Source organism: Bombyx mandarina, chromosome 20, assembly GCF_030267445.1.
Source record: "Bombyx mandarina strain Sakado chromosome 20, ASM3026744v2".
Classification (NCBI taxonomy): domain Eukaryota; kingdom Metazoa; phylum Arthropoda; class Insecta; order Lepidoptera; family Bombycidae; genus Bombyx; species Bombyx mandarina.
In genome coordinates, this window is record NC_143226.1 from 6317794 (window position 1) to 6330241 (window position 12448).

At 36.3% G+C, this 12448-nt stretch overlaps 1 protein-coding gene across 1 annotated transcript; it reads left to right on the forward strand.

Annotated features, from left to right (window-relative positions):
* Positions 1-735: 735 nt before the first annotated feature.
* On the forward strand, positions 736-5555 carry Art4 (arginine methyltransferase 4). Its single transcript, XM_028183675.2, has one exon. It carries the CDS (start codon positions 1129-1131, stop codon positions 2722-2724), a length of 1596 nt encoding a protein of 531 aa, XP_028039476.1. The 5' UTR covers positions 736-1128; the 3' UTR covers positions 2725-5555.
* The last annotated feature ends 6893 nt before the right edge of the window (positions 5556-12448 follow it).

Below are 12448 nucleotides of genomic sequence, written 5' to 3' on the forward strand. Positions count from 1 at the left end.
GTGGCGACGCATACCGTGGCGACGAGTCGCCATGCGCAATCGATTGTGCGATCCTCTCCCACTCGATCCGGCGTTAATCCATCTCTCTCGCTACACTGAGCTCGGATACCTATAGTCTATACTCCGTAGTGTATACAGTGTTGTTTACTACAGTACACATAACTTGTGTTTTACTTGAAAACAAATAATTTTTTCGTAATACATATTTTATTTTATCATTATGACATATTTAGTTCCTATCACAATCTATTCTTTTCTGCATATTACTTTTACAAAATAATGTCGACGTTTCACATCTGCCAGGCATCCCGTGACGCTCACTTTTTTTTTTTATTTATTTTGGATATATGTATATATCTTTGTCCATTCGTCCGCCATAATTTTAGTGTATTATTTTTAACAAAGATTAAATGTATTAAAAATAAAGTGAACACAATTGTCTGTGGTCTAATTACTTTTTCTTCAACTGAATTTTTCCCTTTAAACAATAAAATCCTAACTTTTAAAACCACCTGCTTGATAATAATTGGACTGAGGTAATGTTGCAACCAAACCACTGCCTCAAATTTTTCACCTAGACTTTTAGACTAGCTTTTTATGATGGACATTTTTGAGCTCTACATTGACTTTTATTGAAAGTAATAGAAATCAACGGTTTTTGGTAATATAATAAAATACAAATATCAAGCAGCAATACCTTTAGAATAGTATATGTGTAGAAAACAGTACATATTCTATGGTTTTTACATTTAGTAACACAGTTTTGGGTTTCGTAAAATGTTGGTTGAAACTATTTTTTAGTCAAGATTTATTTTCTAAAATAAGTGAAAAGTGCTTGTTTTGTTTTATTAAATTGACACATTGACAATTATCTTTTATTCGTCGTGATTTGTTGATTCATAACAAATATTCAAAAATGGTTCTGTCAAAACCAGATGCCAATTTTTGAAAGAAAAAAAATAACACGCTGTCCCTGCTGTCGTGCATAGACAAAAGGAGGGAGAGGAAGTTTGTGAGTGATCGATTTTGCGCCGGCCCTGTAAACTTTTCAACGGCATTTCTCTTTGTTTGCAATAAAACGTGTGATTTAATAACAAAACATCCAACTAACCAAAACGTTTTTATAAAATGGCGAACACGTTTCGCGGCGTGACGGTGTCGACCGTCAACAGCGATGGCGTTCTGACGCCTCGATTCAATTTCCCGACGAACGTAAACGTGGACTACGACCCGCAAGGGCTGAGTGTGAAAGTGATACGTGCTGATCCTGTGCTCGCGCAGGAGGTGCTGGAGTTTCCTGTTCATAGCCAGAGTGAGTGTTCCCGCGTGGCCGGACAGTCATACATATTTACGATAGACAATGAAACGCTATTTTTCAAACTGGCATCCGACGCAGACTGCCAGAGTTTCCATCTGCTCGTCAGCAAAGTCAAGGCGGGCAGGTCGTCCTCAGTTTTCACGGTCAGGACCGAAGACTCGTCGGCGATGCAGTACTTCCAGTTTTATGGTTACCTGAGTCAGCAACAGAACATGATGCAGGACTATGTCAGAACGAGTACATATCAGCGCGCCATATTGTCTAATGTGAACGATTTCAAAAACAAAGTGGTCTTGGATGTTGGGGCAGGCTCCGGGATACTTTCGTTTTTCGCGGCCCAGGCAGGTGCTCGGAAGGTTTACGCAGTAGAAGCCAGCAACATGGCGCATCACGCACAGGCCCTAGTCAGAGCGAACAGTTTACATGATCGTATCACAGTCATAGCGGGTAAAATTGAAGAAATTGAATTACCAGAAAGTGTTGATATAATAATCTCTGAACCGATGGGTTACATGTTGTACAATGAACGTATGTTAGAGACATATTTACATGCGAAGAAATGGCTAAAACCGAATGGTAATATGTATCCAACGAGAGGTGATCTCCATATAGCACCATTCACTGATGATGCATTATTCATGGAACAGTATAATAAGGCTAACTTTTGGTATCAAGTGTGCTTCCATGGGGTTGACCTGAGTGCGTTACGCACAGCTGCTATGAAAGAATACTTTAGACAGCCTATAGTTGACACATTTGATGTACGCATATGCATGTCTCGGTCTGTTAGACACGTTGTTGACTTCTTAAATGCTCATGAAACTGACTTACATCGTATAGAGGTACCCTTTAGATTTGAACTAACCCAATCTGGTACTTGTCACGGATTAGCTTTCTGGTTTGATGTTTTATTTGCTGGGGGAACACAGCACATATGGTTATCAACTGCACCAACGGAACCTTTAACGCATTGGTATCAAGTGCGGTGTTTGCTTGAGACACCTATATTTGCTAAACAAGGTCAAGCTCTTACAGGTCGAGTGCTTTTGTTGGCAAACAAGCGCCAGAGCTATGATGTGACAATGGAAGTGAACTTAGAAGGTACAAATATATCTTCATCAAACACATTGGATTTGAAGAATCCTTACTTTAGGTACACAGGTGCTCCAGCAGCACCCCCACCCGGAGTCAACAGCACATCCCCAAGTGAAAACTACTGGAACTCTATTGACACAACAACATCTATCAGCAACGGTCAGGTTATCCTAACAGATGGCACCCAACAATACTGTTCGACTCCAGATCAAACTCTCTCATATGGAGCCCATCCGAATATGATCAAAACCGTGATGCTTCAAGAAGAATTCATCAAGAGAATTGGGATCAGTCAGAACGGGGACATATAATCCGCGAGGTTGCGCCGTGCGCGCCTTAGAGCTATTAGAAACCGTCGTAATCGGTTGTGAACAATAAACAACTCAATAGTGTGTAAGTGAACTATTTATTTCGACATCACAGTGCTGAAATCATGACTGCGGAGCCTATTTGAAGTGAAAACTGCAATCGGTGGTCCCTATGTAGACGTTTGAATGCATAAGAAATGAACAAAGTCGGACAGAATTAAAAAAAAAAATTTGGAGGACTGTGGATACATTTTTAATACTTTTTTCTAAATATTTTTCTTTTACTATACTAGTAATTAATCACAAAATTTTCAGGCATGATACAAAAAACGTTATTTTGTAATTTCAGTACCGTACATAGGGTCCATTGGAATTTTAACTTGCATTGTATTTTTTTAGTAGTTTTGTTACATTTTAATAAACATTTAGAATAGATAGAAGAGCTTTGAAACTTTTTAATTCGAGCTCTGGAAATTTATGGAAATGTGCATGTAATATTAAGACATTGTTGCATCAAACTTAGCACATGAACAGACAAATGTATTTCACTTATTAAAATGCTAAAAACACATTTGCATGTTCTATTGGTCGTATATATGTCCATGATAGTCTATAAAGAAATTGTTAAATTAGTTAATAATAGTAACATTTTCTGAATGAAAAAATGTTTTTTGTCTGATCTTCTCAATTGTATAAATAAAATTCAACTAAATATTGATGTACAACTCAAAATCAAGATAGTGTTGAATGTGTTAATAGGGTATTTTGGGTGTATTGGCAACATTCCCAAAAATGAGAGGGGCAATGAAGTTCATTTTTCACATGATGACACTTAAAATATGTTTACATTTTTTTTATTGAAACATGTTCCGTAATTTAGCACCGCATGTAAATGTCAAAATGTCAATTAATATGCAACTGGCACTCGGAGTCAACGGACACATAAATTGCTTTTTCATCCAAACACTAAAATGACCGGTGACCTTATTCATAATAAGTTATCACAGCTTTATCAATTTGCCATAAGAAGTCTGTCAATCATGAGATTTGTGTTTTTATTGTGAAAGAAACTTTGTAATAGTCTTCTTATATCAGATTGGTTAAGCTCCAGTAAGAGAGTAAGAGAGTAAGACTTACGTCTGAGTCTTAAGTAACTGAAATGAAAATTGTTATTCTGTTATGCTCCGGAAAGAATAACATTGTTATTTCGATTTCGAGATTGTTACTTTTACACCCTCTATTTGAGGGTAACTAATAATGAGCATCTGTGAGTACAAGCAAAAAACGATAGGTTTTTGGAAGCTGTATCACAATGATATCACACGGTGTATCACGATAAGCAGACATAAAATATTTTTTCATAAGAAGACTGAACAAAAGTGATAAACAAAAATGTGCCCAATACACATTTTGGATATCAGAATCGCAAGCAATAATCGATGTATAGTTAATTTCTAATCATAATTATTATCTATACTAATAATACTTATGTAAATAAATTAGAAACTTTCGTGACAAAACTACTCAAAAAGCATAATATTAAGTACAAGATTTATAATTCATATATTTAGTTAAGAATAAATAGTTTTTTTTTTCAGTCTGGAAAGATAAGAAATTAATTATAACTCATGTTTATGTTTGTATGTAATCGTATTAATTGATTTGCCACTCCCAATACCTTTGAAAGATAAAATATATTTGGCAATCAATTTGCAAACGTCATGTTGTCTGCAGGTATTTTAGCACTTACCTTCTGGTAAGGTGCCCTGTCTAGATCTGCAATTAAGCAGTCAATGTCCTTGGGCAAGATATTTTGAAACTATATTCAGTAGGCTATATTCTGAAGTCGATTCTTTATCTGGAATATCGGAAGACCAACGATTGTCGACATTCGCGAAACTTCGAATCCATCCACGTTTTATTTTAAGGCGTTCTGATACTTTAGGCTACTCCTCCTTCCGTCGATAATCCCCAGTGGTCGTGGCCTCATGAGGCTTTCTTAGGAGAATAGACATGGTGGGGTCCCGCATCCTTCTACGGCAGTGCATTTGGAAGAGCTTTAGTTTTGAGGCCGTTGAAGCCTTATTTGGGTCCGGCTAATTAACCGCCGGCCGACATTCGGCGTTGACTCTTCTACAGTGGAAAGGCCGAACTGCAACTCAACTCTCCTCTCCGGGCTTTTGGGACCGGTATTGGCAGAGTTAAACAGCCACTGGCGACATAGCTAATAAAAATTCTATTTCAGAAACGAATTTCTAAACTGGGGAAAATTTTAATAGGATTGCCATGTGCTGGATTTATTTTTTTATTGATTGACTAACGAAATGTAGTAGTACATTTTAACGTTGTATATTAGTTTCATCTTTAAAGGTATTGTGATCGGCGAGTCAGTTTCGGTATTAGTTTGATTCCAGTTGTATTTAACACAAAAATGAAGGTAGCCACTAATTGAAGAGGAATCATGGTTGACTATCTATCTACATTTTGTTCGCTTTGTAATTATAATGAAGCTTTATAAATCTTTTACCTTATATTGTGCGAAATTACTCTAGGGGAATAAAGTTAGTGTAAGATAAAAGTGCTGAATTTACAATAGTGATTATCGCTTCATTATCGAATACTCACGAAAACACAGACTCGATGATTTACAGCGACGTGCCGTTTAGATCAGACCGATCGTATTTAGGAGAAAAATACTTTAGCCCTCCCAAAGGGACGTGAACGTAAATCTATTAATGATTTCGTCTTTAATGCCATTATTTTTTTTTCAATCTTCAAATCATAAGTGCTTTGATCTCAAAATAACTTTGAATAAAATTTCTTTGACAAAAGTATATTTTTGACTTATTATTTCGTTATGACCTTTGTTTTCTTATGAATGTCTGCATGAATCCTTTCACCGCCCTTTGGGAGTGACGTGCTTCGTATTATTATTTTTATACAACAAACGCAAAAATCACAATTTTTTAATAATTATGTATATATAGATAATAAATCATGCATATTATTTTATTATAATTACTGACGAAACAGTATTGTCCTCGATAGCGAACGTTTAATGTAGTTTAAAGAACTCTCTTGAGACTTCTAGAGAGTTCCCTGGTGCATTATTTTGTATGATTATGGCGATAATTGACAGATATAGCGTTTACGTCATTTGAACATGGAAAGTGTTAAGTTCCTTACGACTAGTTTACATAGATCGTCAAAGAATAGTAGAGCGCATTCTAAATTTAAAAAAAAAAAGCCTCTGAGCAATTACATACTTCCGTCCTCTTGTTTATTGGAAGGCGCTTAAAAAATTAGATACCACATTTCAGATCAGTATTTTAAATACAATATTCTAAATAGTTTTCTTTTTAATACGAGCAAGGAAATAAACAACTTTCCCAACAACAGAGAGATCACAAATGTCAATGTTCAAAGGCAGAGATGAAAACGTAAAAATCCTAAAACTTTGGTGCTGAATTCCTTTTGTGATTAAATTATAACAAGACTACCTCATAATTGGGCAGACATTGGGCTTTGAAAAATAAATTATGCATGAAGCTATAGCATGAAAAGAGTTGCCATATAAAAGAAATCGTTCAGCATAACGGAAGGTTACCATTTTGAAAAATGATATTTTATTGTAGGCTTGATTAAAAGTTTTCGTATCGGCACATGCCCGAAAGTGCTTGCGTTACATAAAGTTAATGAAATATAAACTGAACGAAAAGTAATCAATGGTTTTTTTTTTCTCAAAGTAGTCATATACGCATTGACAGCCTACAATCTAATTCGACACCTTTTGGAATTCGGAAACTTGTAACCACTTGATGTTGAACTGACTTTAATAATGAAGTTGTTGTCCTATAAAGTTTCAAGGGTCGTTTTATTAATGTGAAGTTTTGTAAACGAAAATTAATAGTGGTTAAGATTGATGAAAATGCTTAATGCTATCGAAAAACTAACTGCTACGGTTGATAATTCATAAAAGATACCAATTTAGTAGTTTCATTGATTTGATTTTCAATATAACAAGACAGTACCTATGCGTCAAACAAAACCGATTTATAACACAGGGCGCATACATTATGTTCGGCGATTCAGCTTTTTTTCCCTACCTTTTTTTTAGGGAGCTCGAGGGGTCATACTAGATTCGTCGAACAAGTAGGTGAGCTCACGGGGCTCTTCTAAGCTGAGTATGTTGCTAACACTAGCCCTGGGTTAATTTACTCGCCGAACCCCTCGGCAAGCGACAGGTTCGACGAAAACGGTGACCGGTGCTTGAGGTACCTAAAAGCACCATTAGTGGATCTAGAGGACCCGAAATGACGTGTTTAGGGCGACGTCGACTGTTTACCATTTTACGATTCAGCCACGCAGACACGACACTTAGGGTTTCGGCAATTAACCAACAAGTCGCAATTATATTCAAACAAATAATTTTCTAAATGACGCGGCTGAGCCGTCCATATAATATCACGTGAGTCTGTTTCAAAGCTTTACTGTCACATGAATAAACCTGGTCGAAACAAGAAATTGCGAACAATTTCTGTTTGACCACGTCGTGTCTTTTGCATTGGCAGTCAGGTTTGGACACTAGAAAGTGACTCATACGGTGTAGGCCGATATTAGCTAAATCGCGCTTATGACAGGGGCTTGGTGTGGTTTAATAAGACTTACTTGTCCACGTCACGACATCCCTAGTATCGCCAAATGTCGAAATATTTGATACAGCGCCGCGCCAACCGCCACATGATATACGTTATCACCATCGCGCCGTAGTGATGTGGCTTGGTATACTATCGCCACACATATACAATACCTGTTAAATATTATCTATTCCTCTCAGTCTAGAATTCGAAGGTGTGTCGAGTTGATTAGGGGCATTAAATTTGAGAACACAATGAAAACTTTGAAAAGTCGTAATTTTTATCTGGCTGCATGTAAAAGCCTATTTGTGCTTTTCTTAAAAACTGTCAAAGTAAGTCTTGCCATTATTAATTAATGTTTTAAAAATTATGGCAGCTCAAAAGAAATAATGGCGAAGCCAATCACCCTTGCCATTTTAGGGTTTAAATATATTCAAAAGTTTCCTTAGATATTTGAGTCGCTTGGTTTCTAAGGCGGTGGAATATGTCCACTTAGAAATGCGGTAAAACTTTTTCTCTAGTTCAATGTATTACTGTTTTGAATTAGGGTTAAACAAATATGTTTTTTTTTTAATTAGGCAAAATTATCTATGCACCAATACCAAGGCATTTTGTATAAAAAAATCGCCGCCATTCGAAGCCAATCGACTTATCTTATTTCGGCGTTATCACCGTTGTCACGGAATGAAATAAACATTTCACTAACGAGAATGAAAATTTACTTTCGTAACTTTTTCTTCGCGGTTCAAATACAGAAGACAATGTTTAAACATAAGAAACATCTTAGACTTATCTAGTTAAACAAATATCTAGGATAATATCTAGTCCTTGTTACTGTTTTCTATGGTTGTTTGCCCACAATTTTATTATTTTAATGGATATTCCAGATCTAAGCTGAGCTAATCAGAGCCCTCTTATATGAAACATGCACCAATGCACTTCAGATGCAATTAATGAGATTGCGCTTTGAGTTCTATTGTACCTTTACCTTTAGTAAACAATCTGGTAGGATCTCTTGTGAGTCCGCACGGGCAGGTACCACCATCCTGCCTATTTCTGCCGTGAAGCAGTAATGCGTTTCGGTTTGAAGGGCGGGGCAGCAGTTGTAACTATACTGGAGACCTTAGAACTTATATCTCAAGGTGGATGGCGCATTTACGTTGTAGATGTCCATGGGCTCCGGTAACCACTTAGCACCAGGTAGGCTGTGAGTTCATCCACCTATCTAAGCAATAAAAAAAAACAATCGCTTAATACCTTTCCGACGCCCAACCGAATATCCCAGTTGAATTCCCTAATATAAGATCGAAGAAATAAGATAAGATAGAGTAATAAGACATACAACGAATAACGATTATAAATTTTCATTCTCGAATTAGGCTAGTAATAGTTTGGTACGTATATAAAATGTAAATGTAAGAACAAAAATTATGGTTATTTGTATTTTTAGAGGGAATTGTTTTTTTTTTTTTGTTGTCGCTTGTAATTAAAATGGACAGTGAAGAATTTTCCTTGTCGGACATTTGTGGTACTATTATTTGTATGTAAACTTGAACCTGTGAAATAAATCATCAAAGACGAGCGTCCGTCTCAAGGTCGCGGCATGCACGCGTCGCCATACCTGAATGTTGTCTAAAATCCTCACCCTAATTCTTATCTTGTACTAGCTGACAGACTTCGTAGTGCCTCAATCGATAAATAAAATACCTAAACTTTTGTATGAAATAAACTTAAAACAAACAAAAGGAATCTGTCCTACGGGGGACACATCAAAGGAAAAACAGAATTGTTATTTTTATTTAATTCCGAGCGTTTTCATATTTATCTACCTTTTAAACCTTCTCTGGACTTCCACAAATAATTCAAGACCAAAATTAGCCAAATCGGTCCAGCCGTTCTCGAGTTTTAGCGAGACTAACGAACAGCAATTCATTTTTATATATATAGATAGATAGATTCCAGTTGTAAGATGTTCTATAATACCGCACTAGTCTCTTCGACTATACTGCCCTTTTCTCTCGTTACTACTCGAATATGATCAAGACTACCCGACATCTCGGATTTGGCATCATCAGCTTGCTTCAGTGTGCTTAGTGCGAGTTTTTTAACGTTCTCGATGGCGTAAACGTTAGCTCATATTTTTATGGAATGGGATCGTTTGCGTACGTTTGCCGCCAGGGGCGCTGTTCCAACTGCATACAAAATTGACCTAACTTTTACGCTATCGATAACGTTAAAAAACTAGCACTAAGCACACAGGGCACTAGTGACGAGTCAGCATCGTGGTTTTTTTTTCTACCTATTCCAGTAACCTCCAGGGGTTGTACTAGATCAGTGCAGTCTAGACAACGGCCCACGCCTTTTTTTTCACGCAGCCCGTGGCACATGTTTTAATCATAAAATAGTTTGGATAATAGAATTCTTTGTCAAGACATTATAATCAATATTTGGTATGATTGTAACATTCCATTCCTTTGACATCAATTAAAGGTGAAGCAATCTTTTGCTATTATTTTTTTGAAAATATTTTTGTCTGATATCGGACGTAAAAAAAACATATTAGCCCCCTGGTACACATGACGGGATTTTCACAATATCTCAGCATAACGTCAACCCCTTCAAAAGGTAAGCCTTGATGTGGTCGCGAACCAGGATAAGAATTAGTGGTTAGCAACGAAATGAGGACATAAAATTAAAGGCTCTTTCATATTCATAAATTATCACTTTATTGGATCTTTCAAACGTTACCGAGGTTTTCTCAAATGTATTCTATATAAGTATAATACGGTTTAAAATTCATTGACAAAGTCCTGTACAAAATCGAGCTCGACTGAATCGTGCGTTTACTTCCAGCAAATGTCAAATTTAAAAAAATCATCTAGCTTTAATATAGTTCACGATATCTTAGTGCAGTGATTCTCCACTGTGCCACTTTTTTTTCTACCTAATCGTTGGTTGCCTAAGGGGCTATTCAAACTTATAGCTCATCTATCGGTTCGCGCGAAGTTGGAATAACCCCTTATGTGCCACTAAACTATATCGTCAGATGAAAGGTTATTTTGTTTAAGCGACATTTATCTTTGTAATCAAGGGTCCGTTTTATTCGGTATAGCGGCCCGCTCCGGCTCCGCTCGGGTCTTTAACAAAAACTTCAACGATATTTGACGTTGTTTTATTTTTTTAAATAAAAGAACGCTTATTGCGGCATAATTATAATAGTTAGACATACGCTGTCGCGATACTTTTTGTAAATAATAATGTGCTCTACAATGTCGTAGTACATTATTTTATTTTATCATCAATACTTTTCGCAAGGCACGCGATGTAAAGAATATTTTAGGTAATTTTCTTACACCTTGGGTTACATTATTGGAGTTTTAGTAAGGATCCCTAATTTTTTTTAAAAAGTTTATAGCCTATTTCACACGGGAATAGTGTAGTTTCCAAACAGTGACAGAATTTTTCAAATCGGTTCAGTAGTTTCGGAGCCTATACAATACAAACAAACAAATCTTTCCTCTTTATAATATTAGTATAGAAGTATAGATTGGTATCGACAATTTGATGTTTTTAATTGAACTTCAGTTATGTTTACCCATTCAAACAGCTAAAGAAGTTTGTTGTCATGATATTTTTTCCAAATTTTAAACTTGGAATGGCTCTCCTGTAAAATTACAAATGGTCGTTTAAACAAAATAACCTTTCATCCCTCGGTATTATATTCAAAATTATTATGATACTATTTTAATAGTGTAAATAAAAAAAAACTTAAACAGCCAAAAAAAGGTTGAGAATCACTGCCTTGGTGATTACATTCGGTATCACATATAAATTCGTGTTTTATTTCATTACATGTACATGCGTATGTATGTAATGTATGTTTAGTCTGCATTTTGTTAATGATTCGAAATGCGCAAAGTTGCTCATTACTCTGCGTAGTTGAGACAGCCAAATACGGGAGAGATAGTTGTTCATATGAAACATCCGGCTCAGTAATGCTCACAGCTCACAGCCTATGTCTGTGTACGGTGTAACAAAACATACATGATCCATGTTAAATACTACGGTGTTAATATTTTTAATTCGAATACCGATTCCCATTTAAACTATAATCCAACCGTCCACTGATTATTGAATGAGATAATGAGATTAAACAATAAAATTCATAACTGCACCGAACTTTGTTTTTTTCTTTTCCTTTCTAAGCGGAAAACGTATCATGTTATATAAGTTATTAACTAGCTGTACCCAGGGACGTCTTAAACTAGGCTGGGGCCCTTGGGCACACAAGAATTTGAGGCCCTTTTGGAAAGTAAAAAAAGCGAATTATAATAACATTTTTTTACTGAGTATGACCATTTATTATAGGTAATCAAATACAGTATGATATAATATGTCATTAATGATATTAGAATGCTGCTGGTTTTTTGGTTACGATTTCGATAACGGTTTCTTTCAGGATTTCTGTTGAGCAAAATCTTCTATTATAGGCATAGTATATGCCTTGTAAATACCTTCTGATTACTGATTTGTGAAAAAAGTTTAATGTGCCCGACAAAAATGTTTTGAGAATAAACGTGTGAGAGAAATTGTCGGTCTTTCGGGGCCCCCTGAGAATGGGGGCCCTGGGCACGGGCCCCGTGTGCCCTTATGGTAAAGACGGTATTGGCTGTACCCGTCCGCTTCGCTGGGCATTTAAAATTAACATTATTATTTCTCACCCCCACAAAGATTCTCATCATTAACGCCCCCGCAACTGATATAGGGAGTTCAACACTCATATAAATATTAGCCTATCCATTAAGTACATGTGTTTTCTATATGGATACCAAGTTTCAAGTCAATCGGATGCACGGTTCAGTAGTTATAACGGAACATCCGTAAAAACCACTGTAGATTTATACATTACTAGCTTTTACCCGCGACTTCGTCCACATAAGTTTTTTTGTTTTCTCCCGGCTATAAGTCCCCCTGCAACAATGTCCCACTATCGTGTTCCAATCCTCAACTTCACATCAAAATTTGTTCAAAAGCAACCTAAGCTACATAATGGATAGCTCCGAATGTTTCCTTAGTAAATATAAAAAGTA